Genomic DNA, 27,393 nt, shown 5'->3' with positions numbered 1-27,393 from the left:
CACGTGGGCAGCAGCCTCCGCGGAGGGGGCGTGCCTTACAGAGCGAGTGGGTGTAACCAGCGGGGGCGTGGCCGGAAAGCGGGGGCGGTACGGAGTGCCCGAGGCCCCGCCCGCTTCCGCCTTCCAGCGCGCGGACGTGGTAGGCGGCCAAGGGTTTTTGGCGGCTTCCCGGGAAGCCGTTGGTCGCGGTTGCGTAGTGAATCGCTGAGGCTGTGGTGAGCGCTCCTTCTCCCAGCAACTGGCGGCTTCGGCACCGCCTTCCTTCCTATGAATCCTTAATTTAATGTGGTCATAGTCATCTTAAGACATGCACCTCTTCGGCCCCGTCTTGTAGGACCTCGGCCTGGCCTGGAGGGCTTCCCTACAGGTCCCCGCAGGCTCTTTCAGCTCCCGCCGCTTCCAGGCCCGCGGTACTACCGAGACCTCAGCCTCGAGCTCCCCAGGACCGTTCCGACCTCCCGCAGACCTTCCAGACCTGAGCGCCTCCCGATTAGCCCGCCCTTCACCTCCCTCCCACCAGGCCCCTCGTTAGGCCTTCCAAACGCGACCCGCGCAGCCCGCCTCTTACGGGGAAGCCCCTTCCCTCGCCAGCCCCGAGGTCCCGCCCTTTACGGGTGCCCGTGCCACTAGCCTAGTCAGCTCAGAAGCCCCGCCCTTTACAAGTGCCCGTGCCCCTCCCCTCGCCTAGTCAGCTCAGAAGCCCCGCCCTTTACAAGTGCCCGTGCCCCTCCCCTCGCCAGCTCCGAAGCCCGGCCCTGTACAGTGTTCGTGCCCCTTCCCTCGCCGTCTCCGAAGCCCGTCCTGTACAGGTGGCCGTGCCCTTCCCCTCGCAGGCTCCGAAGCCCCGCCCCTGAAGTTCCTCCCACTCTCTTCACAGGTCTCAGCCCCGCCCATCACAGCTCCCTACGGCACGCCCCTCTCAGGCCTCACACGCCCCTCCCCCGCGCAGGGCTCCGCAGCCCCGGTCCACAGGCCCTCCCGGCTCCGCCCCTCGCAAGACCTCCCCGCCCATCAATTTTGTTTGTTTGTTTATTGAGAAGGAGTCTCGCTGTCGCCCAGGCTGGAGTGCAGTGGCGCGATCTCGGCTCACTGCAATCTCTGCCTCCCAGGTTCAAGCGATTCTCCTGCCTCAGTCTCCAGAGTAGCTAGCTGGGACTACAGGCACGAGTCGCCACGTCCAGCTAATTTTTGTACTTTTAGTAGAGACGGGTTTCACCATCTTGGCCAGGCTGGTCTCGAACTGCTGACCTCAAGTGATGCATCCGCCTCGGCCTCCCAAAGTGCTGGGATTACAGGCGTGAGCCACCGCGCCTGGCCTCGCCCATCAGTTCTAAGTCCGTGGGAACCCTGCAGGTCTACGCCTCGCATCCTTCTCCGCCCTTCCATAGTTTCTCCCGCGGCCTCCGTCCCTCCCTGGCCACTGTCCTCAGTCCTCATTGGTCCCTTATCTCCCCAGTAACCAGACCACAACACTGAGCTTGGAGCACCAAGAACAGGTCAGGCCCGTCGGCAGGTAGGGCCCAGGACTCCCCCGACCCTGCCCAACCCCCCTACAGCAGGCCGGGGTTTCCCTCTCCCCTGCGACCAAACAGCCTGGCCTCGGATATCCTGAGAGCCCAGGAGACCTGTCCCCTGCCAAACCCGCGCCAGAATCAGAGCCGAGACGCAAGACCCAGAGTGTGAGAAGTGGGAGGGCGGGAGAGGTGTGGAGAGGCCTGAGAGAGGTCCCCCTCCAACCCCTCTTGGAGGAATGAGGCCAGCGTGGTTCTAGGGTCACCCCCTTTCAATTCCCAGTCACTCTCAGTTCATTGCCCACCCTCCTCTGGACTCTGGCTCGCCTGCTGTCTGAAGGGTCTTATATGTCCATCCCTACAGGAGCCCCACCTTCTTTGGCCAGGATGCCTTTGGGACGCTTGTCAGGGAGCGCCCGCTCCGAGGAGGGAAGCGAGGCCTTTCTGGAGGGAATGGGTAATTTATTCATTGTTTATATCACTCACCCATTCTTTTCCAGCCCGCAGCTTTCCCCAGTTCCACGTCCTGTAGGGAGGGAGAGAGCGTGTCTGTCCAGGAGCGCCCTCTGGTGGGAAGAGACATGCGCCCTGAGGGAGGTGGGGCGGGCACCACCGTGGGTGGGCCAAGCCTGGGCGGTGGGGCAGGCTGGAGACTTCAGGCAGCAGAAGTTTGAGTGGGGCCCAGAACTCCCCGTAGGAATTGCCAAGGGGAGAAGGAAGGAAGGGTGTTTCTGCAGAGGTGATAGAATGTGGCTAGAGGAGACTTTCTCAGCCTCAGTACTGTTGACTCTTGGGTGGGATAATTCTTTGTTGTGGCGGCAGTCCTGTGTGTTGTAGGATGCCAAGCAGTGTGCATGGCCTCTACTCACTGGATACCAGTAGCCCCCTCCCTTCCCCACAAGTCATGGCAATGACAAATGTCTCCAGGCTGGGCGTGCTGGCTCATGCCTGTAATCCCAGCACTTTGGGAAGCTGAAGAAGGAGGATCACTTGAGCCCAGGAGTTCAAGACCAGCCTGAGCAATACAGTGAGCCCTCATCTCTGCAAAAAAATAAATAAATAAAATTAGCCAGGTCTGATGGTGTGCACCTGTAATCCCAGCTACCCGGGAGGCTGAGGTGGGAGGATCACTTGAGCCTGCGAGGTGGAGGCTGCAGTGAGCTGAGACTGTCACTGCGCTCCAGCCTGGGGGACAGAATGAGACCCTGTCTAGAAAAAATAAGTCTCCAGACACTGCAAATGTTTTTGGAAGGCAGAATCACCCCCGATTGAAAATTACTGGGCCTTTGGAGGTGGGGAGCGTGTGGGCAAGACTGGAGAGGTGGGTAAGGTCAGGTCATTTGGGGTCTTGGATCCCAGGCTGAGGTGCTGAGACTTTATCCTGCAGGTGCTGGGGCATCATGGGAGGCCTGTGAGGGGTAGGGTCTGCTATGGGTGGGGTAGGGCCGGCTGTGGGTGTAGAGAGACCCTCTGGGACTGTGCGGGAAGGCTGGAAATTGAGAGAAAGGTTGAGGTGATGGTCCAGGTAGGAGAGGATGAGGCCGAGCCCAGGGATGGGTTGAGAGAGGGAGGAGGGAAGAGGATGGGGCTGAGGGCTGCTGATGGTGGGGAGAAAAGGAGGGAGGGAGCAAGAGCCTTCCCAGTTCCGGGTGGTGTGCCCAGGTCCCAGAAGACCCAGAGGCCTTCCAGAAGTGCCCCTGGTGGGATGGGAGTGGGTTTTAGGGGAAAAAACCCTGAGTTCAGTTTTGGGTATGGAGGGATGAGGAAGCTCGAGGGATCCCGGAACTGAGGTGCATTCCTAGAAGGATGTTGGGGGCTGGATCTGCAGTTCAGTTGCAGTTTGTGAGACCTCAAAGGGAGCAGAATTCCTAGGTCCTGGGTTGGAAGGAGCTGGTGGCCAGGATCCCTATTGAGTCCCTTGGCCGGCCCTGTTCTCAGTGGATTGGGAGCTGAGTAGGCTGCAGCGCCAATGCAAGGTGATGGAAGGGGAGAGGCGGGCCTACAGCAAGGAAGTCCACCAGCGCATCAACAAGCAACTGTGAGCTGGGTGCCTGGGCCCTGAGCTGGGGAAGAGGGGGTCAGAGGGGCTGGAAGCTAGACTCCTGGGTCTGAGGGGGAGCGCAGGAGCAGTGCGTCCTGCCTTTAGCAATGCTGAGTTCTGCCCCCTTACTGGCCTGCTACCTCCCTGCCTGGGTAGCGAGGAGATCCGGCGCTTGGAGGAGGTACGGGGCAATCTCCAGGTGCAGATCAGCGCAGCCCAGAACCAGGTCAAGCGGCTTCGGGACAGTGAGCGGCTGGAGAACATGGACCGCCTGCTGAAGGGCCGAGCCCAGGTGCAGGCGGAGATCGAGGAGCTGCAGGAGCAGACCAGGGCCCTGGACAAGCAGGTGGGTTCGAGATGGGGTTCTGCAGATCCTGCTCACGGGCAAGTGTTGTAACCTCCCTGAGCCTTAGCGTCCTCATGTGAAATTGGGGTTATTGGGCCAGGTGCAGTGGCTCACGCCTGTAATCCCAGCACTTTGGGAGGCTGAGGCAGGCAGATCACTTGAGGCCAGGAGTTCGAGACCAGCCTGGCAAATGTGGTGAAACCCCGTCTCTACAAAAAAAACAAAAATTAGCCAGGCATGGTGGCACATGCCTGTAATCCCAGCTACTAGGGAGGCTGAGGCAGGAGAATCGTTTAAACCCGGGGGGCAGAGGTTTCAGTGAACCAAGTTTGTGCCACTGCACTCCAGCCTGGGCAACAGAGCAAGACTGTCAAAAAAAAAATAAAAAAATAAAAAAATAAGGGCTATTGAAAGCATCCATCTGGTAGAGTTGTGTTCAGTGGAAATATAGATGTTTGCTGCTTTAGCACAGTCCCAGGCATTCGCAAACAGGACTGGTGAGGTTAAGCAGGAAAGAGTCGTGTGGTAGAGTCCCCAAAACCTGCATTAGAGCCCTGGCCCTGCCATCGGAGCTCTGTGACCCCGGGCGGGCAGGTTTTCACCTCTCTGGGGCCTAGTTTCTTCATCTGCAAACGAGGATGGTGGTAATGCCGCAGTCTAGACAGGTTGCAAATCCCATCTGTTTCAGGACCTTGCTATTTGACCTTGCGAACAATGTGATTTTTCTAGGCCAGTGATCTGTCAAGTTTTTATGACCGTGACTCATGAGGTGTAGCTCATACACACCAAGATGCATACAGATGTAAACACACACACATATATTAATATATCTGAAACAGAAGTTTCAGCAAATAATATATATATATATATTTTTTTTAATGTGGAATTCATTCTGCTAAATTCTGGTCTACCCTTCATTTAAAAAAACAGTTTGTCAGTTGGGCACAGTGGTGCGTGTCTTGAGGCTGAGGGGGCAGGACTACTTGAGCCCAGGAGTTTGAGGCTTCAATGAGTTATGAGTGCCCCACTGCACTCCAGCCTGGGTAACAGAGAGAGACCCACTTTCTTTTTCTTTTACTTTTATTTATTTATTTATTTTTGAGACAAAGTCTCGCTCTATCACCCAGGCTGGAGTGCAGTGGCAGGATCTTGGCTCACTGCAACCTCCGCCTCCCAGGTCAAGCCATCCTCCTGCCTCAGCCTCCTGAGTAACTGGGACTACAGGCACATGTTACCAAGCCCAGCTAATTTTTGTATTTTTGGTAGAGACGGGGTTTTGCCATGTTGGCCAGGCTGGTTTCAAATTCGTGGCCTCAGGTGATCCACTCACCTTGACCTCCCAAAGTGTCGGGATGATAAGCGTGAGCCATTGTGCCTGGCCCAGACCCCCTTTCAAAAACAAAAAACAGCGGTGTGGCCACAGGTAAGGCATCCACAAGTCAAGGAATCCCACCTGCAGAAATTGGCAAAGGCAAGGAATAGAAAGACAAGTTCCAGACTGGGAGAAAATATCTGCAAAGCATGCATCTGATAGAGAACTTGTGTCCAGAATATATTAAGAACTTGACCAAACTCCATTAAAAAGACAGACCATACCAAGTGTTGGTAAGGATGAGGAGAAAGTAGAACTCTCGGGGCCGGGCGCGGTGGCTCAAGCCTGTAATCCCAGCACTTTGGGAGGCCGAGACGGGTGGATCACGAGGTCAGGAGATCGAGACCATCTTGGCTAACACGGTGAAACCCTGTCTCTACTAAAAAATACAAAAAACTAGCCGGGCGAGGTGGTGGGCGCCTGTAGTCCCAGCTATATGGGAGGCTGAGGCCGGAGAATAGCGTGAACCCGGGAGGCGGAGCTTGCAGTGAGCTGAGATCCGGCCACTGCACTCCAGCCTGGGCGATAGAGCGAGACTCTGTCTCAAAAAAAAAAAAAAAAAAAAAGAAAGTAGAACTCTCATACTCCACTGGTGGGAATGTAAAATGGCACACTACTCTTGGTACACAGTTTGGCAGGTTTTTTTTTGTTTTTTTTTTGTTTTTTTTTTGTTTTTTTTTGAGACGGAGTCTCGCTCTGCTGCCCAGGCTGGAGTGCAGTGGCCGGATCTCAGCTCACTGCAAGCTCTGCCTCCCGGGTTCACGCCATTCTCCTGCCTCAGCCTCTTGAGTAGCTGGGACTACAGGCGCCCGCCACCTCGCCCGGCTAGTTTTTTGTATTTTTTAGTAGAGATGGGGTTTCACCGTGTCAGCCAGGATGGTCTCGATCTCCTGACCTCGTGATCCGCCCGTCTCGGCCTCCCAAAGTGCTGGGATTACAGGCTTGAGCCACCGCGCCCGGCCTTTTTTTTTTAGACGAAGTCTCACTCTGTCACTCAAGCTGGAGTGCAATGGCACAATGTCAACTCACTACAACCTCTGTCTCCTGGGTTCAAACATTCTCCTGTCTCAGCCTCCCAAGTAGCTGAGATTACAGGTGTGTGCCACCACTCCCAGCTAATTTTTATATTTTTATTTTTATTTTTTTCCATTTCATTTATTTTTTTTTTTGTTTTGAGACTGCGTCTCACTCTGTCGCCCAGGCTGGAGTGCAGTGGTGAGATCTTGGCTCACTGCAAGCTCCGCCTCCCGGGTTTACGCCATTCTCCTGCCTCAGCCTCCTGAGTAGCTGGGACTACAGGTGCCCGCCACGACGCCTGGCTAATTTTTTTTGTATTTTTAGTAGAGACGGGGTTTCACCGTGTTAGCTAGGAAGGTCTCGATCTCCTGACCTCGTGATCTGCCCACCTCGGCCTCCCAAAGTGCTGGGATTACAGGCGTGAGCCACCGCGCCCTGCTTTATATTTTTAGTAGAGAGCGGGGGGTTTCACCATGTTGGCCAGGCTGGTCTTGAACTCCTGCCCTCAAGTGATCCACCCTCCTTGGCCTTCCAAAGTGCTGAGATTACAGACGTGGGCCACCACGCCTGGCCCAGTTTGGCAGTTGCCAAAAACCAAAACGTATACTTGACGATATGATTCAGACATTCCACATTCAGTTGTTTACCCAAGAGGAAAGAAAGCCCACGTCCATATAACGAATTTTACGTGAATATTCGTAATAACCCAACTTGATTTGTAAAATCGAAAACTGAAACAACCCAAATGTCCGTCGGTGGGCGAGTGGACGAGCAAATTGTGGTCTATACATGCAATGGAATGTGACTCATGAATAAAAGGAACCCGGCTATTGATACACACAACATGGGTGGATCTCAAAATAACTATTCTGAGTGAAAGAAACCAGATACCCCTTTGATCCCCAAAAGAGTCCATACTATACAATTCCATTAATATAAAATTCTAGGCCGGGCGCGGTGGCTCACACCTATAATCCCAGCACTTTGGGAGGCTGAGACGGGTGGATCACGAGGTCAGGAGATCGAGACCATCCTGGCTAACACGGTGAAACCCCGTCTCTACTAAAAAATACAAAAAACTAGCCGGGCGAGGTGGCGGCGCCTGTAGTCCCAGCTACTCGGGAGGCTGAGGCAGGAGAATGGCGGGAACCCGGGAGGCGGAGCTTGCAGTGAGCTGAGATCCGGCCATCGCACTCCAGCCTGGGCAGCAGAGCAAGACTCCGTCTCAAAAAAAAAAAAAAAAAAAAAAAAAAAAAATTCTAGGCCAGGTGAGATGGCTCACGCCTGTAATCCCAGCACTTTGGGAGGCCGAGGTGGGCGGATCACGAGGTCAGGAGATCAAGACCATCCTGGCTAACACAGAGAAACCCCGTCTCTACTAAAAATACAAATATATATATATTAGCCAGGCGTGGTGGCAGGTGCCTGTAGTCTCAGCTACTGCCCAGCCGGGAGGCTGAGGCAGGAGAATGGCGTGAACCCGGGGGGCGGAGCTTGCAGTGAGCTGAGATCGCGCCACTACACTGCAGCCTGGGCGACAAAGTGAGACTCCGTCTCAAAAAAAAAAAAAAAAAAAAAAAAATTCTGGAAAATGCAAACCAATCTATAGTGACGGAAAACAGATGAGTGATTGCTGGGGGGAGACTCGACTGCAGGAAGAGAATGAGGTGAGGAACTACAAAAGGGCACGAGGAAACTTTTAGGGGTGATGGATATTTTCACTATTTTATGTCAAAACATATCAAATTATACAGTTTTATTTATTTATTTATTTAGAGATAGAGTCTCGTTCTATCACCCAGGCTGGAGTGCAGTGGCGCAATCTCAGCTCACTGCAATCTCCACCTCCCAGGTTCAAGCAATTCTTCTGCCTCAGCCTCCCGGGTAGTTGGGACTACAGGTGCCCACCACCGTGCCTGGCTGATTTCATATTTTTAGTAGAGACAGGGTTTTGCCATGTTGGCCAGGCTGGTATTGAACTCCTGACCTCAGGTGATCTGCCCACCTCGGCCTCCCAAAGCGCTGGGATTACAGGTGTGAGCCACCGTGCCCAGCCCAAATTGTACACTAAATATGTGCAGTTTTACTGTATGTCATCTATTCTTTAATAAAGCAATTATTGAGACAGGAGGATTGCTTGAGTCTGGCCTGGGAGGTGGAGGCTGCAGTGAGCTTTGATGGTACCACTGTACTCAGCCTGGGTGACAGAGTGAGACCCTGTCTCTAAAAAAAAAAAAAGAAAAAAAAGGAAGAAAATTTTTTGGGATTCATGTGCAGTTGAAAAAATGCAGAGTTATCCCTTGTACACTTTGCTGCATTTTCCCCCAGTGTCAACATTTTGGGTATTTCTTTTTCTTTTCTTTTTCGAGGTGGAGTCTTGCCCAGTCACCCAAGCTGGAGTGCAGTGGTGCAATCTTGGCTCTTTGCAGTCTCCACCTCCCAGGCCAGGCTCAAGTGATTGTCGTGCCTCAGCCACCCGAGTAGCTGGGATTACAGGCACGTGCCATTACGCCCAGTTAAGTTTTGTATTTTTAGTAGAGACGAGGTTTCACCATGTTGGCCAGACTAGTCTCGAACTCCTTACCTCAGGTGATCCACTCACCTCGGCCTTCCAAAGTGCTGGGATTACAGGCATGAGCCACTGTGCCTGGCCAACATATGAGTTTTTACGGGACATGATTAAACCCATAACAGAGTACAAATTGAAGTGTTAAGCAATTCATTTGTCTGTTTAGTCTGCATGTTATGTTGAATACCTTCTTTGTCTCAGACACGGAGAAAACACAAGACTCTCTGTCCTCATGGAACCCCCAGTTTGCTTGGAGACACACAGCACACCCCAATAAGTACCGATGAATACAGAAATGAGGACAGATTGGAAGCTGGTTTTAGGCATAAGCAGACCCAGGGATACTAATGTCATTGGGTTCGTTCTCACCATCTCTCCAACTCTCATCTCCACTTCTGTCCACTGGCCTCATCCTCCCAGGATCCTCCCTGTGGTGGGGCTATGACAGCAGAAGTCCTGGAATCCCACCCTTCCATCTCATGTGCTTCCCCCAGACTATCAGGAAACGAGTCAGAGCTGGGCGCCGTGACTCTTGCCTGTAATCCCAGCACTTTGGGAGGCCAAGGCGGGTGGATCACTTGAGGTCAGGAGTTCGAGACCAGCCCAGCCAACATGGCGAAACCCCATCTCTACTAAAAATACAAAAATTAGCTGGGTGTGGTGTATGTGCCTGTAATCCCAGCTATTCGGGAGGTTGAGGCACGAGAATTGCTTGAGCCTGGGAGGTGGAGGTTGCAGTGAGCCAAGATCACGCCACTGCACACTCCAGCCTGGGCGACAGAGCAAGACTCTGTCTCATTAAAAAAAAAAAAAAAAGGAAACGAGTCAGGCTGGCTCTATGGGGTCGCGTTCCCATCTCTAGGCCAGTCCCTGTGAGTGTCCAGACCTGGGTCATGTGGCTGACAGGGTGACACACTGTGGGTGGAAGGCCCACCAGAACCACATGGAGGGCTGGATAGTGTCAGCAGAAGGGTAGATGTTATTCTGGGGCTACAGGGACAGCAGATGTCTGCCATGCTTAGTGACTCATTTTCCCTCGGCCATTCAATCTCTCCCACATTCAGGCAACCATAAACGGGTACCGTCCTCTTTCTTCTAGATCCAGGAGTGGGAGACACGGATCTTTACCCACAGTAAGAATGTCAGGTCCTCGGGATTCGTCCTGGATCAGAAGGTCAAGATCGGGCGAAGGATCAGGATCCTAGAAGACCAGTTGGACAGGGTGAGGGTCAGCCTCCTGGTCCCTCGACCTGAATTGCGGGGTTATGGGAAGAACGGGGCATGGTCGTTGGGTTCTGGAAATGGTGGACAGTGTGTGCACATGTGTGTCAGGACACAGGATTCTGGAGGGATGGAGGTTCCCAAGGAAAGGAGACTGATGGGTCCTTAGAGGGGAGTGGACATTGATTTCAGGAACCCCAAAGAACCGATGTTTCTCAGGAAACAGGCCGGCCCCACCTCTGATAAGCATCTCCTCCTTGGCTGAGCTTGGAGGAGACAGGCGGGCCTGGCCTCAGACCCACTCTTCCATCCGCCTTTCTACTCCCAGGTCATCTGTCACTTTGACAACCAGCTGGTGCGGAACGCGGCCCTGCGGGAGGAGCTGGATCTGCTGCGGATCGACAGGAACCGCTATCTGAACATGGACCGCAAGCTGAAGAAGGTCAGTGGCCCTGAAATCCAGGGGAGGAGAGAGGGACCCCTGCCCAGGTCCTCCCCACAGCTGTTTGCCCTTCCTGCTCTAGCACTCAGGCCTCAAGTATGGAATTGACTAGAGCTGTAGGCTTGCTTTAGTCCAGAAGGCATGGAGGCCTGGGAAATGTTGGAGGACACTTCCAACAAAAAGTGGCCTCATTTATAGTTGTAGAAAGCAGAGTGTCATTCTGAATAGTATTACCCAGGGCAATCTATTGCCTGACTATTGCAAGACCATTTATTATACATTCCACGGGGATCTTTTGAAGAACCAGCCCTGTCCCGTCTCTTTTGACTTTCTTTCTTTCTGTCTTTCTTTCTTTCTCTCTCTCTTTCTCTTTCTCTTCTCTTCTCTTTTCTTTTGTTTTGTTGGAGTCTTACTCTGTCACCCAGACTGGAGCACAGTGAGGTGATCTGGGCTCACTGCAGCCTGTGCCTCCCAGATTCAAGCAATTCTCGTGCACCAGCCTCCTGAGGACCTGGGACTACAGGCGTGCACCACCACGCCTAGCTAATTAAAACGATTTTTCTTTTTTTTTTTTTTGAGACGGAGTCTCACTCTGTTGCGCAGGCTGGAGTGCAGTGTTGCGATCTTGGCTCACTGCAAGCTCCGCCTCCCGGGTTCACGCCATTCTCCTGCCTCAGCCTCCTGAGTAGCTGGGACTACAGGTGCCTGCCACCGCGCCTGGCTAATTTTTTGTATTTTTAGTAGAGACGGGGTTTCACCGTATTAGCCAGGATGGTCTCGATCTCCTGACCTCATGATCTGCCCGCCTTGGCCTCCCAAAATGCTGGGATTACAGGTGTGAGCCACTGCACCTGGCCGATTTTTTTTTTTTGGTATGGACAGGGTTTCACCATGTTGCCCAGGCTGGTCTTGAGCTCTGGAGCTCAGGCAGTTCGCCTGCCTCAGCCTCCCAAAGTGCTGGGATTAGAAGCATGAGCCACTGCGTCTGGTCTTGACTTTCATTTTGAAATAATTTCAAGTTATAGAAAAGGTGCGAGAATTGTACAAATAACTCCTATATATCTTTCACCAAGTTTGATAATTTGCCACATTTATTCTCTTTCTCCCCAACTCTTACTATTTGTGTGTGTAATTATTGTTTTGCTGAAAATAATTTATTATCCTGATTGCTGAACTGTTTGACAATATGTTGTCGACATTATGCTCCTAAGTACTTTAGTGAGCATTTCCTAAGAACAACGCCATTTACTTAGTGCTGTTATCCAAGTCAGGGACATTAGCATTGTTAGAATTCTAAATAGTCCATATTTCAAGGCACTGATTGTCCCAATGATGTCCTTTACAGTGAACTTGATTTTCCTGCTCTAGGCTCTGGTCCAGAATGCCACGTTGCATTTGGTTGTTCTGGCTCTGTTCATCTGGGTCAGTCCCTTGGGCTTTTTTTTCTCCATGACGTTGACATTTTGGAAGCATCCAGGCTGGTTGTGTTGTGCAATGTCCCCTGACACGGGTTTATCTGGTCTTTTTTTTTTTTTTTTTTTTTTTGAGACGAAGTTTTACTCTTGTCGCCCAGGCTGGAGTGCAATGGTGCGATCTCGGCTCACTACAACCTCCACCTCCCGGGTTCAAGTGATTCTCCTGCCTCAGCCTTCTGAGTAGCTGGGATTACAGGTACCTGCCACCACGCCTGGCTAATTTTGTATTTTTAGTAGAGACAGGGTTTCTCCATGTTGGTCAGGCTGGTCTCGAACTCCTGACCTCAGGTGATAAGCCCGCCTCAGCCTCCCAGAGTTCCGGGATTACAGGCGTGAGCCACCGCGCCCGGCCGGTTTCTCTGATCTTTCTTCATTATTAGACTTGGTGTCTGCACTTTGGGGGGAATGTCACAGCAGTGATAGTGTGTCCTTCCTGTGCAGGATCTCAGGAGGCACCTGATGTCAGCTTGTCCCATGACTAGTGGTGTTGTCTTTGGTCACTTGGCTAGCCAGGTTTTTGCAATGGAGAGTTTTCCTTTTCGTAGTGAATATGTGGTCCGTGGGGAGATTCTCTGAGACTGTGTAAATATCTTGTCCCCTGACACACCTTCACTCAATCATTTTTTTACGGGATCTTTCGGGCGTCACTTTTCTGGCTGGAAACCTCCTTGGCCAGTGGTGCCTTTGCCCGAGTTCTTGTCCTGTGTCCAGGAAGAAGGAGGTAGGCAGACAAGTGGAGAGGAGCAAGATGAAGAGGAGCTTTATCGAGTGTTAAGACAGCTCAGAGGAGGCCGGGCGCGGTGGCTCAAGCCTGTAATCCCAGCACTTTGGGAGGCCGAGGCGGGTGGATCACGAGGTCAGGAGATCGAGACTATCCTGGCTAACATGGTGAAACCCCGTCTCTACTAAAAATACAAAAAACTAGCCGGGCGTGGTGACGGGCGCCTGTAGTCCCAGCTACTCGGGAGGCTGAGGCGGGAGAATGGCGTGAACCCGGGAGGCGGAGCTTGCAGTGAGCTGAGATCCGGCCACTGCACTCCAGCCTGGGAGACACAGCGAGACTCCGTCTCAAAAAAAAAAAAAAAAAAGACAGCTCAGAGGAGACCTGCAGGGGGCAGTTCCTCTGTAGGCAGGTGGTCTCGTCTAGTGTTCAGCTATCAGCCGTGAGGAGGCCCTGGAGAGGGTGGCTCCTCTCCGCAGGCAGGTTGTTCAGATGTCCGCAGGCCTCTGAAGCTCTCAGCAGAGAGGGTAGCTCCATGGGTGGCCATGGGCAGGCCTGGAGGAGACGCTGCAAGTCCCCACTCGTTCTGCAGTACTGGTAACCTGGCCCCCAGACGTCAGGCCCTCCCTGGCCTAAAGGAGGGACCTTACCGGGGACCTGCCCTCTTCTGCCCAGGAATGTGTCTGCCTCCTGCTGCCATTCATGGCACTGGGCTGGACCCCAACCCCTCTCTGAGATCAGAGTGGGTGCAAGAGAGGAGAGAGGCCGAGCAGCAGGAGCAGACACTTCTGAGCCTGCAGGGATCGGGGGGTGCTTTCCTGGGCTTCTGAGGGTGCAGGCTGCAGAGAACTTCAGAGATGCCTAGGTCCTGTGGTTGGGAGGGTGGCCGCAGCGGCGCTCCGGGAGCTCCCACCCTGCCAACTCGGAAGGGGCAGGACCCTCGCTTGTGCCCGGCTGCTGCCTGCTCCGTGGAGCAGAAGGCCTGGGTCTGCAACTGTGGTTCAGATGGCTACAGCTGCATCCGGGGAGCTCCCACCCCAACTCAGAAGGGGCAGGGCTCCCACCGGCTGCATGGAGTGTGCAGCCCCAGCCAGCAGCTACTGCCATCAATTTTAGCATCCATGAATGATTCTTCCCTGAACGGTTATTACTGTAATGGCTGCAAAAGGGTGATTTAAAAAAACTCTATCATTTCTCCCACATTTATAAGATGGCATTTTCCTTAAGGAAACATTTCTCAGCCGGGGGCGGTGGCTCATGCCTGTAATTCCAGCACTTTGGGAGGCTGAGGCAGGCAGATCCCCTGAAGTCAGGAGTTTGAGACCAGTCTGGCTAACATGGTGAAACCCCATTTCTACTAAAAATACAAAAAAGTAGCTGGGCGTGGTGGCACGTGCACCTGTAATCCCAGCTACTTGGGAGGCTGAGGCAGGAGATCACTTGAACCAGGGAGCCGGAGGGTGCAGCGAGCCAAGATTGCGCCACTGCACTCCAGCTTGGGCAATAAGAGTGAAACTCCGTCTCATTAAAAAAAAAAAAAAAAAAAAAGGAAAAACTTCTCTTTCTCCTTGTCAGTGAGCATGAATGTATTGTGACTTCATAGATGACAATCTGTAACTGCCATTCGTTTTAGTGTTCAAATTGTCCCAGATTTGGTTGGGGGGGCCCCTTCACGCTGGCTCCTGTGGCCTTTGGACACACCCCCTCACTTTTGGGGAGTACTTCCTCACTCTCTGGCACGGGAAGATAGCCGAGGTAATCTGGACCTCGTTCTGCCCCATCCCTGGGGTCGGCCGTTGTTCTGAGGAGCCCGATTCTTTCTGGGGAAGAGTAGGTGTGGAGGCACTAAGAGAGTTCGTCGCTACTTGGGTGTCATTGCTTTGAGGCCCTTTCTCTGGAGAGAGCTAGGAAGCACACATATTTTATATGTTTTAAAATTCTATTTAGTTTTTGTAGAGATGGGGTCTCACTGTGTTGTCCAGGCTGCTCTCAATCTCTTGGGCTCAAGTGATTCCCCTGCCTTGGCCTCACAGAGTGTTGGGATTACAGGCATGAGCCACTGCGCCTGGCTGACATATTTTACAATAGTGAGTTCACGTTGATTCCTCTGATTCCATTCCGGTACCACCAGGTTTTTCCTGAGCATTCCTCATTTCATCTTTCTTTTTTGAGACGGAGTCTTGCCCTTGTTGCCCAGGCTAGAGTGCAATGGCGCGATCTTGGCTCACTGTAACCTCCGCCTACTGAGTTCAAGCGATTCTCCTGCCTCAGCCTCCCGAGTAGCTGGGATTACAGGCATGCGCCACCATGCCTGGCTAAGTTTTTGGATTTTTAGTAGAGACGGGGTTTCTCCATGTTATTGAGGCTGGTCTCAAACTCCCAACCTCAGGTGATCCGCCTGCCTCGGCCTCCCAAAGTGCTGGGATTACACGCGTGAGCCACTGCGCCTGGCCTCTTCATTTCATCTTTCTGGCTCTCTTCTCCCACAGCGGGAACACCAGTTCCCAACCACATCAACATACTTACTCATTTGCTGAGTCATATGATATGTACAGAAGAATTACAGAATTACCGCAGCCATACCACCACCCCCAAACCTGATAAATAGGGTTCAGGATTTGTTTGCAGTTTGTTTTGTCCTCTGAGAATATGAGTATTTATATATCTTTTCTTTTTTTCTTTTCTTTTTTTTTGAGATGGAGTTTCTTTCTGTCGTCCAGGCTGGAGGGCAGTGGCCATGACCTTGGCTTACTGCAACCTCTGTCTCCTGGGTTCAAGTGATTCTCCTGCCTGAGCCTCCCAAGGAGCTGGGATTACAGGCATGCATAATCACACCCAGCTAATTTTTGTATTTTTAGTAGAGATGGAGTTTCACCATGTTGCCCACGCTGGTCTTAAACTGACCTCAGGTGATCCGCCTGCCTCAGCCTCCCAAAGTGCTGGGATTACAGGCATGAGCGTCAGCCTATCTTTTCAAATTATTCTATTCAGAAGTTATTTGGATTAGTTCCTTTTCTTTTGACCTTCTGTGTGGTTATTAATATAATAATAATAATTATTATTATTTTTTGAGTTGGAGTTTCGCTCTTGTTGCCCAGGCTGGAGTGCGATGGCACGATCTCGGCTCACTGCAACCTCCACCTCCAGAGTTCAAGCGATTCTCCTGCCTCAGCCTCCCGAGTAGCTGGGATTACAGGCATGCGCCACCATGCCCGGTTAATTTTGTATTTTTAATAGAGATGGAGTTTCTCTATGTTGGCCAGGCTGGTCTCGAACTCCTGACCTCAGGTGATCTGCCCACCTCGTCCTCCCAAAGTGCTGGGATTATGGGCGTGAGCCACCGCGCCTGGCCCTGTTAGTATTTTTAAATGCAGTTAAGTTCACTTGCTTCCATTTGCATTCAGTTTTAGTTTTCTCTCCTCTCTTTATTGATTTAATTTCCTTTATGAATATGTAAAACATTAACGAGGTTCTCAAATCAAAACTGTTCTAAAAGGTTTCCTAGAGAAACGTCATTTCCTCTCCATCTCCCCCACCTCATTTCCACCCAGCCCCCATAGGTTACTAAATATTTTCTTAGTTTGTGGTTATCTACAGAAAGAGCCTTTTGATCCAGCTTATCAGTTTGTCTCATACCTCTTTAAAATCCCTTTCATGGGCAGTCACTAATGAGGAGGGTCCACATTTGGAAGGCTCAAGAGCTTTGCTCTTTATTGGAGAAGCATGGGGCCAAGAGGAAAGACTCTGAGCAGTGAGGTTGTAAGAAGTGGCACTGATTTTTTTCTCCTCCCCCCACAGGAGATCCACCACCTGCGGCACCTGGTCAGCTCCCTTATCCTCTCCTCCACCTCTGCCTACGCCGTCAGGTAGGGACTGCGGGTATCCTGGGGTTGTGGGACCCAGATGACTCAGGACATACCTTTCCATAAAGCAGTGGTGGGAAGGTTCAGGGCTCATGAAACAGACGTCAGAAGCTATTTTTTCCCCCCATAATATCCCCTTTTTCTCTCTCTCCCCCACCAGTTCCCCACCTCCACTCTCATGGTCCTGTTCTTTTTTTTTTTGAGACAGTGTCTGGCTCTGTCACCCAGGCTATAGTGCCGTGGTGTGATCTCGGCTCACTGCAACCTCCACCTCCCGGGTTCAAGCGATTCTCCTGCCTCAGCCTCCCGAGTAGCTTGGACTACAGGTGCTCGGCACTACGCCTGGCTGATTTTTGTATTTTTAGTAGAGACGGGGTTTCACCATCTTGGCCAGGCGGGTCTTGAACTCCTGAGCTCATGATCTACCCGCTGTGCCTCCCAAGGTGCTGGGATTACAGGCATGAGCCATTGCACCCCACTGGTCCTGTTCTCTTCCTTGGGCATGTAAATTAACCTCTACTGACCCCATCTAGCACATAAGAATGCATCTAGTGGCCAGACGCGGTGGCTCACGCCTGTAATCCCCACACTGTGGGAGGCCAAGGCAGGCAGATTGCTTGAGCTCAGGAGTTCAAGACCAGCCTGGCCAACATGGTGAAATCCCATCTCTACCAAAAATATAAAAACTTAGCTGGGCATGGTGGCGGTGGCGAGTGTCTGTGGTCCCAGCTACTTGGGAGGCTGAGGTGGGAGGATTGCTTGAGGCCTGGGGTCAGAGGTTGCAGTGAGCCGAGATTGCACCACTGCATTCCAGCCTGGGCAACAGAGTAAGACTCTGTCTCAGAAAGAAAAAAAAAAAAAAAAAAAAAGTGCATCTAGCACATATATAGTGCAGCAGGGTTCCTGGAAGCATCTGGCGAATTTGTTATTTGTCAGCATTGGTTGCAAGGGACAGAGATTCTCTCGGGCCACCTTCAGATAGAGACACGCTGTAAGGAGTTGAAGAGCTGAAGCTGCTTTAGGTGCTGGCTTCTCTCTCCTTCTCTGGGGCTCTCATGAGCTCCAGGCTCTCTCTCTCACTCCATCCCTGCCTCTTTCTCAGCTTCGCCCTCTTCTCCTCTTGCTCCAAACGCTTCCTTACCTTCTACTGAGTTCTTCTCTGGCTTCTGTTTTCTCACGGTCCCTGATCGACATCAGTTGTGGCCTGGGTCTGCCTTAGGGTCTCTGTGATTTCTCTCTTTCTCTCTCTCTGTTAAAATAAACATGGCAAAATTCACCATTTTCAAGTACAGAATTTAGCAGCATTTAGTCCATTCACAGGGTCGTGCAACCGCACCACTTCTGTCTAGATCTGAAATATTTCCATCACTCCAAAAGGAAACTGCACCTGCCACCGGGAAGTGCAGGAATCCTCGCTTCTTAGTCTTACTTGGGAGAAAAAATTCTGCCTAGAGACTGATTTAATCAACAAAGAGACTTTACTGAAGGCAAATAGAGAACAGAGAGTTTACACAGAGAGACAGTACACTCTGAAGGATGAGGAGAGCAGGCTGCTGAAAGAACGTGAGCCAGCAGCACACTGAGAGTTTTGTGTTGGGTTTTTAATATGATGTCGGACTCTTTTGAAGTTCTTGCCTCCGTCTTTTTTTTTTTTTTTTTTTTTTTTTTTGAGACAGAGTTTCGCTCTTGCCACCCAAGCTAGAGTGCAGTGGTGCGATCTCGGCTCACTGCAATCTTCACCTCCCAGGTTCAAGCGATTCTCTCGCTTCAGCCTCCTGAGTAATTGGGATTACAGGCATGCACCACCAGGTCTGGCTAATTTTTGTATTTTTAGTAGAGATGGGGTTTCACCATGTTGGCCAGGCTGGTCTCAAACTCCTGACCGCAGGTGATCCTCCTGCCTCCCAGATTGCTGGGATTACAGACTGAGCCACCGTGCCCAGCCAGTTCTCTGCTTTTGTGACCACAGGATAACTGCAACCTGATTCAGCCCCATTCCTGTGACCCCAGGCTGGCCCTGCCCATCTGGGACACCAGCTGACTCCACCCCACCCCCACAACCTCTGGCTGACCCCGCCCATCCCCAGGATCCCAGGCCGACCCCAGCCCAGCCTCCAGTCATCCTGACCCCGGCTGACCCCCCCAGGGAGGAGGCGAAGGCCAAGATGGGCTTGCTGCGGGAGCGCGCGGAGAAGGAGGAGGCCCAGAGTGAGACGGAGGCGCAGGTGCTGCAGCGGCAGATCTCACACCTGGAGCAGCTGCACCGCTTCCTGAAGCTCAAAAACAACGACAGGCAGCCAGATTCCGATGTCCTGGAGAAGCGTGAAAAGCAGGGTGAGGCCGGGGCTACCGCCTTTGCATCTCGAGGGCCTGGCCGCCCCTGGGGCACCTGCAGCACTCCTTGGTGCCCCGGGCGGGACCACACTTTGCTCACCCTCGCCCAGGAGGTCTCTGTGCTGGAGGCCACCCAGGAGGCCGACCTGCTGTTCTCTCTTCCCCCAGCCCGGGAGGTGGCCGAGGGCGTCCGGAAGACCTCCCAGGAGAGGCTGGTGCTTCGCTACGAGGACGCCCTGAATAAACTGTCCCAGCTGATGGGGGAGAGCGACCCCGACTTGTTGGTGCAGAAGTATCTGGAGAGTGAGTGGGGCCCTGGGTGGGGGGAGGAGGCCCAGGGGCCCCGGCACCCCCTGAGTCCAGTGCAGGCTGGCTTCAGCTCTGGCTCTGGGGACTCCTCCACCTGCACTGGAGGAGCAAGGTGTCAGGCCTGGGACCCGCCACCCATGTCCACTGGCATCTTACTGTGGCCCTGTCTCTGCCTCTCCCCATCCCCTCCTCTCTCCTGGGCCTGGGGTCACTCTCCACATCCTTCCCTCAACCCCGTCCCTCTCTGTTTCTCTCCTTACCCATATCTACCGTTCTCCCTGCCTGCATCTCCCCGTCTCCCTTGCTGTTACCGAGTCTCTCCGGCTTTCCCTCTGCCTTGCTATGTGTTTCTGTGTCGCCCCTGCCGTGTCTTCCCACGCCTCTTGGTCTCTGTGATTCCTCTCTGTTCATCTCTCTGCCTTGGTCTCTGTGTGGCCTTCCTCATCCTCACTTTCTCTGGCCTTCTGTGTGCCTCTCTGTCTCTCTTCTCTCTGTATCTGTATCTCTGTCTTCCTCTCTCTGGGCCCCGCCTTGCCCAACTTTCCCAGTCGAGGAGCGCAACTTTGCTGAGTTCAACTTCATCAATGAGCAGAACTTGGAGCTGGAGCATGTGCAGGAAGAGATCAAGGAGGTGAGTGAGGCCTGCCCTCTCCATCTCCTCCTCTTCTCCCTGCCTCCCTGCCCCCTCCCCTCCCTCAGCCCCCCTCCTGCCTCTTCTTCCCAGCTCCACACCCCCCAGCTCCCGAGGCTGCCATCTGGCCCAACATTCAGCCCTGTCCCCACAGATGCAGGAGGCATTGGTGAGTGCACGTACCAGCAAGGATGACCGGCATTTGCTGCAGGAGCAGCAGCTGAATGCGTTGCAGCAGCGCATGGACAAGGTGCGCTTGGAGGCTGAGCGCCTTGAGGCCCGCTTCCAGGATGTGCGGGGACAGCTGGAGAAGCTCAAGGCTGGTGAGCACCCACGGGCGCCCCCTCCCAAGCCTGGCTTCTCCACTTGGAAGGACACCATTAGCCTGTGGGGCTTGGAGGCATTGCATGGACAACCTGGTTCACTTGCTTATTGGTTGCTCCATATCTGTCCATCTTTCCAACCAGGGTCTATCCCTCCAACTGTCTCATGTCCATCTATCCATCCAGCATCTGTCCCTCCAGCTGTCCTACACCCATCCATCCATCCATCCATCCATCCACCCATCCATCAGTGCATCCATCCATCCATCTAGGGTTGATCTCTCCAACTGTCCCATATCCATCCATCCATCCATCCATCCATCCAGAGACTGTCCCTCCAACTGTCCTATATCCATCATCCATCCGGGATTTATTCCCTCATCTGTCCTATATCTATCTCTCCATCCAGGGTCTATCCCTCCATCTGTCCCATATCCATCTATCTATCCAGGGTCTGTGCCTTCATCTGTTCTATATCTATCTATCCATCCAGGATCTACCCCTCCATCTGTCCTATATCCATCCATCCATCCATCCACCCAGGGTCTATGCCTCCAACTGTCCTTATCCATCATTCATCCAGGATCTATTCCTTCATCTGTCCCATATCTATCTATCCATCCAGGGTCTATCCCTCCATCTGTCCCATATCCATCTATCTATCGAGGGTCTATTCCTTCATCTGTTCCATATCTATCTATCCATCCAGGGTCTACCCCTCCATCTGTCCTATATCCATCTGTCCGTCCATCCATCCATCCATCCATCCATCCATCCATCCATCTATCCATCCATCCATCCATCCATCCATCCATCCATCCATCCATCCAGGATCTGTTCCTCCAACTGTCCCATGTCCGTCCATCCATGCAGGGTCTGTCCCTCCAACTGTCCCATGTCCGTCCATCCATCCATCCATCCATCCCTCCATCCATTGTCTATCCATCTGTCTGCCTCCAACAGCCCCACATCCATCTGTTCATCCATTTGTCTGCAATGACATTTGACTTTTGTCTTCCTAGTCTTAGTCTTAGTTACCAAATTTCTTCTTAGTCTTAGTTACCAAAAATGTTATTATTTGTAAAGAAAATGATGATAAAATATAATAGCAATGTTTATTATGTGTCATTCACTCTGCTAGGCACTTAGGCATTATTCCACTTGTTTCACAAAACACTGAAAAACAGATGCTGTCCCTCCCACTGTCCCATATCCGTCATCCACCCATCCATTCATCTATCCAGTATTCATCTATGGATCATCCGTGTACATCTGTCTGTCTATAAATGCCTAGCAATGGGACTGACGGGTCTTAGGGTAGGTATATGTTGATATTTATTGGAAAATGCCAAACAGTTTTCCAAACTGGTCGCAAGATTTTATGCCCTCACCTATGTGAGCATATGGGGGTCCCAGATGTTCCACACCTTCTCCACCGCTTCCTAGTGGCAGCCATTTTTTATTTTATTTTATTTTTGAGATGGAGTCTTGCTCTGTCACCAGGCTGGAGTGCAATGGTGTGATCTCGGCTCACTGCAACTTTCACCTCCTGGGTTCAAGCGATTCTCCTGCCTCAGCCTCTCGAGTAGCTGGGACTACAGGTGTGTGCCACCACGCCCAGCTAATTTTTGTATTTTTAGTAGAGTCAGGGTTTCACCATGTTGGCTAGGATGGTCTCGATCTCTTGACCTTGTGATCTGCCCGCCTCAGCCTCCCAAAGTGCTGGGATTACAAGCGTGAGCCACCGCGCCCGGCCATCGGCCATTTTAATATTAGCCATCTAACGTTTGTGCAGTACTATCTCTATTAATTTAATTGGCATTTCCCTAGTGACTAATAATATTGAGTATCATATTGGCCATTCGGATATCTTTGTGAAGTTCCTGTTCAATCTTGTGCACTCGTTTTTTTAAAAGTTGGGTTTTCTTGCTATAACTGAGTTGTAGGAGTTCTTTGTATATTCTAGACACTAGACTTTTGGTAAATATTTTCTCCTATACTGTAGCTTGCCTTTTCACTTTTTTTGGTGATGAACTGAAGTTTCTTAGTTTTGAGATCTAATTTATGAAATTTTCTTTTTGTAGTTAGTGACTTTGTGGCCTGCCTGAGAAATTTTTGCCTGTCCTGAGTTTACAAAGGCATTGTGCTGTGTTTTCTCCTAGAAGTTTCATTGTTTGAGCTCCCACATTGAAGTCTGTGACTTATGCCAAATTGATTTGCATGTATGGTATGAGGTAGGGGTCTAGAGTTTCCTTTTTAAAAAAATTTTTAGATTTTTTTCATTTATTTATTTTTTTGAGAGGAATTTTGCTCTTTTGCCCAGGCTGGAGTGCAGTGGCGCAATCTTGGCTCACTGCAACCTCTGCCACCCAGGTTCAAGCAATTCTGCCTCAGCCTCCCGAGTAGCTGGGATTATAGGTGCACACCACCACATCCAGCTAATTTTGGTATTTTTAGTAGAGATGAGGTTTCGCCATGTTGGCCAGGCTGGTCTCAAACTCCTGACCTCAGGTGATCCACCCGCCTCGGCCTTCCAAAGTGCTGGGATTACATGTATGAGCCACTGCACCTGGCCCTTCCCTTTTTTTTTTTAGAGATGGGATCTTACTATGTTGTCCAGGCTAGTCTTGAACTCCTGGATTCAAGTGCTCCTCCTGTCTTGGACTCCCAAAGTGCTGGGATTACAGGCATGAGCCACCACACCTGGCCGAGTTTCTTTTTTTTTTTTTTAGACAGAGTCTTGCTCTGTCGCCCAGGCTGGAGTGCAGTGGCCGGATCTCGGCTCACTGCAAGCTCCGCCTCCCGGGTTCACGCCATTCTCCTGCCTCAGCCTCCCAAGTAGCTGGGACTACAGGTGCCCGCCACCTCGCCCGGCTAGTTTTTTGTATTTTTTTTTAGTAGAGACGGGGTTTCACTGTGTTAGCCAGGATGGTCTTGATCTCCTGACCTCGTGATCTGCCCGTCTCGGCCTCCCAAAGTGCTGGGATTACAGGCTTGAGCCACCGCGCCTGGCCTCTTTTTTTTTTTTTTTTTATCCTTTCCGTGGGTATCAGTTGCATCCACCTGTGCATCCTCCCATCGTTCTCTTTTATTTCTATTATTATTATTATTATTATTTTTTAATTTGAGAGAGAGTCTCGCTCTGTCCCCCAGGTTGGAGTGCAGTGGCACCATCTCCATTCACTGCAACCTCCCCCTGCTGGGTTTAAGTGATTCTCCTGCCTTAGCCTCCTAGTAGCTGGGATTACAGGAGCACACCACCACGCCCAGCTAATTTTTGTATTTTTAGTGGAGAGTGGATTTTGCCATGTTGGCCAGGCTGGTCTCAAACTCCTGACTTTAGGTGATCCACCCACCTCGGTCTCCCAAAGTGCTGGGATTACAGGCGTGAGCCACCACACCTGGCCTCATCTTTCTTATTTTTCAGGAAGTAGCCATGCAGAGCACTCAGGAGTCAGGCTGTCCTGTTTTTTGTTTTTTGTTTTTTTGGTTTTTTTTTTTACATTTATTGTTAGCTTTTTTTATTTATTTATTTATTTATTTATTTATTTATTTATTTATTTGAGATGGAATCTCACTCTGTCAGCCAGGCTGGAGTGCAGTGGTGTGATCTCGGCTCACTGCAATGTCCGTCTCCTGGGTGCAAGCGATTCTCCTGCCTCTCGAGTGACTGGGATTACAGGCACGCACTACCATGCCCGGCTAGTTTTTTCGTATTTTTAGTAGAAACAGGGTTTCACCATGGTGGCCAGGCTGGTCTCAAACTCCTGATCTCAAATGATCTGCCTGCCTTGGCTTCCCAAAATGCTGGGATTACAGGCGTGAGCCACTGCACCCAGCCTGTCCTGGGTTTGAATCTCAGCTCCACCAATTATGAACCTTGGTGTGTGGCTTCCTCCTTGTGAGCCCCTCTGGGAATGGGGATGGCAGTGCCTTCTTTGCAGGGTTGTCATGAGAATTAGAAGGGATGACAGATGGAGAGAAAGGTGGGGGGTGGTGGGGAGCGATCTGGGGAGCCCCCTTGGGGCACACCGTAGGAGCTCAAATATGGGCAGGTCCTCCTTCCCGCTGTCGTGACGGCTGAGCCGAGCCCTGTGCTAGGTGATGTGGGCACAGTGGGGAGAGGCCCTGGAGGGGACTGACCTGAGCACTGGGCACTCATCACTCAGGGGCTAGGATGGAGGACACCCAGGCTCTGGGGGCGAGAGGAGGCCGTAACTCAGTCTGCAGTGCAAGACCATAATTTGTGGGGCCCAGTGCAGAATGAGGGGCCCCTTATTAAAAAATTGCCAAGATTTTCAAGATAGGAAGAGCAGCAGCGTGTCAAGCCAAGTGCAGGCCCCTCACCACCGTCTGGGTCTCACACTCACCAAGCCAGCTCTGCTGGGGTCACTGGGAAGGCTTCCTGGAGGCAGTGATACCTGAGGCTGATTTTGAAGGACAAGCCAGGGAGAGAGGGATGCACAGCAGTGCCCTCCCCCTGCCTGGCTGGCTGAGCTCGGGTGACTCCCTTTTGGTCTCTGAGCCTTGATCGCAGTCTCTGTAGAATGGGGCAGTGAGGACCTGAGTGGGGAGAGGGCTAGCACCCAGCTGGCGGTGCCAGATCCCTGACAGCTGGCCCTCCATGACGCAGACATCCAGCTCCTCTTCACCAAGGCCCATTGCGACGGCAGCATGATCGATGACCTCCTTGGGGTCAAGACCGGCATGGCGGACCGGGACATGGGCCTCTTCCTGAGCCTCATCGAGAAGCGGCTGGTGGAGCTCCTGACAGTGCAGGCCTTCCTGGATGCCCAGGTGGGAGGCGGCAGGGAGCCAGGACGGGAGGCAGGTCTCAGGGGTGGCCCAGCTGACCACAGGCTTCCACACCCTCCAGAGCTTCACCTCCCTGGCCGACGCCGCCCTCCTGGCACTGGGCCAGAGCCTGGAGGACCTTCCGAAGAAGATGGCCCCACTTCAGCCCCCTGACAATCTGTGAGGCGCAGGGCAGGAGGGACGCAGGGGGGACGGGGCTTCCATGGGGGCAGAGGGAACACACAGGATAGAGGGTTTTGGGGGGCTTTTGGGGACTGGCTGCTGGATGTGGCCCTGGGGGTTTAGAATATGAGGTGTGTGCTTTGAGGCAGCCAGAAGGAGTAGGGGCTTGGCACCTTTGTGTGGAAAGACGGGGCCCCGGGTACCCCAGAAGGGGAGGGCACTCAGGGCTGGTGGGAGAATGAGTGAGGTTCCTGGGGTTGAGCAGGAAGGGCCACTGGCCTTTTTGAGGGCTGGGAGTCTAGTCTTTTCCGGTTTTCCTTCCCCTCCCCAGAGAAGACCCCCCAGGTTTTGAGGCCAGCGATGACTACCCCATGAGCAGGGAGGAGCTGCTGAGCCAAGTGGAGAAGCTGGTGAGATTGGGGCCCTCGGGGGTGGGGCCAGGCCTCAGTGTGCGTCGGGGCCCAGCTCACCTTCCCTGCAGGTGCAGCTCCAGGAGCAGGCGGAGGCGCAGCGCCAGAAGGACCTGGCCGACGCCGACGCGAAGCTGGACGGCACCCTGAGCGCGGACCTGGCCAGCACCCAGAGGGCTGGCTCCAGTACCATCCTGGTGCCCACCAGGCAACCCCATACCATCCCCGGGTCCATCTTGAGCCACAAGACTAGCAGAGACCGTGGCTCTCTTGGCCGCGTCACTTTTGGTCCCCTCAAATCCAGCCTGGGGCATTTGCCCAGTCACGTCACGCACGGTGACCCCAACACTGGCCACGTGACCTTTGGCTCCACCAGTGCCTCGAGTGGGGGCCACGTGACCTTCAGACCTGTCAGCACCAGCAGCTACCTGGGCTCCACGGGATACGTGGGGTCCAGCAGGGGCGGAGAAAACACAGAGGGTGGTGTGGAGAGCGGAGGCACAGCGTCTGATTCCAGCGGAGGCCCCGGGTCCAGCAGAGGCCACGTCTCCAGCACCGGCCCTGCCTCCAGCACTGGCCCCGGCTCCTCCACCAGCAAAGACTCCCGGGGCTAACACGAGGGGCCTGCAGCCCCCACCCTGCCCTGGCTCTCTGTAGAGGTCTTTTTTTGTGTCTCTACTTCCCTGTTTGCCTTGTGGGTCCCTGTCTTTTTCTCCCAGTCCCAGGCCTCTGTCTTTTTGCCCCTCTTAACTGTTTTCATCTGCCCTTCATCACCGCCTCACCTCTGTCTCCTGGTTCCTTTCTCTCTGCTCCTGACCCTGCTTTTCCCTCTGCCTCCCGATCTCCTGTTCTCTCGGCTTCCCAGTCAGTGTCCGTCCTTCTTGTCTCCATATCTGCCCCTTCCCTGTCTGCTGAGCCCTGACCCCCTGTGGATTCCCCACCTTCTGTTGCTGGCTCTCTCTCCTCGTCTCCATCTCCCAGGCTCTGCATACATCCTGTGTCCCTCTCTCTGCAGCTCCTCACTCCCCAAGAGCCCTCTAGTGCTGACGGGCATGGGAAAAGTCAGGGCGAAGATGCCAGGTTCAGCATGGGAAAATGGGACTGTGGAAATAAAGCCTATGTGTGGAGAGCCGGCTTCAGGCATGGCTGCTTCCTCTACCTCCGGCCTGGGGGTAATCTGTGACCCTGTCCCGATTCCCTGCCATTCATTCATTCACTCACTCATTCAGCATTCTTATTTATTTATTGAGATGAAGTTTCCCTCTTGTTGCCCAGGCTGGAGTGCAGTGTCACGATCTCAGCTCACTGCAACCTCTGCCTCCCAGGTTCACGCCATTCTCCTGCCTCAGCCTCCCAAGTAGCTGGGATTACAGGTGCCCACCACCACGCCTGGCTAATTTTTGTATTTTTAGTAGAGATGGGGTTTCACCATGTTGGGCAGGCTGGTCTTGAACTCCTGACCTCAGGTGATCTGCCCACCTCAGCCTCCCAAAATGCTGGGATTACAGGCTTGAGCCACCACGCCAGGCCTATTCATCCATTTTTCTGAGACCTCTCCTGGAGCTGTGTTGGTCAGGGCAGTCACAGCTGCAGATTCTCCGTGGTCCTCAGGCAGCAGAGGTTTCTCTCCTTTGTGGGCCAGCCAAGCGCTGTCCTCCATATCACCCGTGTCCCCCAGGCCCATGGCACAGCCATCATCTGGAATGCTGCCAGTCCTTTGGCACAGGAAGAAGAGAGGATGGCACAGCAGGCAGTGACTTGCGAGGCTTGGACCTGATATAACACCTGTCTTACAGGTGGTCACCCCGAACTTCACAGGGGCACCGGGAAG

At 52.8% G+C, this 27,393-nt stretch overlaps 1 protein-coding gene across 6 annotated transcripts; it reads left to right on the top strand.

The window, feature by feature from the left end:
- The first annotated feature begins 116 nt into the window (after positions 1-116).
- ODAD1 (outer dynein arm docking complex subunit 1) lies at positions 117-26,691 on the top strand. Of its 6 annotated transcripts, XM_077980593.1 has the most exons (18): positions 119-215; positions 335-410; positions 878-1,109; positions 1,201-1,496; positions 1,876-1,968; positions 3,450-3,549; positions 3,709-3,898; positions 9,956-10,078; positions 10,406-10,519; positions 16,514-16,581; positions 18,725-18,912; positions 19,081-19,215; positions 19,770-19,852; positions 20,007-20,175; positions 24,809-24,972; positions 25,052-25,149; positions 25,484-25,562; positions 25,634-26,691. In XM_077980593.1, exons 5-18 carry the CDS (start codon positions 1,899-1,901, stop codon positions 26,174-26,176), a joined length of 2,124 nt encoding a protein of 707 aa, XP_077836719.1. In that variant the 5' UTR covers positions 119-215; positions 335-410; positions 878-1,109; positions 1,201-1,496; positions 1,876-1,898; the 3' UTR covers positions 26,177-26,691. The 6 variants fall into 6 exon arrangements, with proteins under 6 accessions (XP_077836720.1, XP_077836719.1, XP_014979944.1 ...); XM_077980594.1 differs by lacking the exon at positions 878-1,109 and having other exon boundaries at positions 117-410; positions 1,457-1,496; XM_015124458.3 differs by lacking the exons at positions 335-410; positions 878-1,109 and having other exon boundaries at positions 1,457-1,513.
- The last annotated feature ends 702 nt before the right edge of the window (positions 26,692-27,393 follow it).

This window comes from Macaca mulatta, chromosome 19, assembly GCF_049350105.2.
Source record: "Macaca mulatta isolate MMU2019108-1 chromosome 19, T2T-MMU8v2.0, whole genome shotgun sequence".
Taxonomy (NCBI): domain Eukaryota; kingdom Metazoa; phylum Chordata; class Mammalia; order Primates; family Cercopithecidae; genus Macaca; species Macaca mulatta.
Note: the sequence above shows the minus strand (reverse complement) of the source record. Positions and strands in the feature narration are given on the sequence as shown.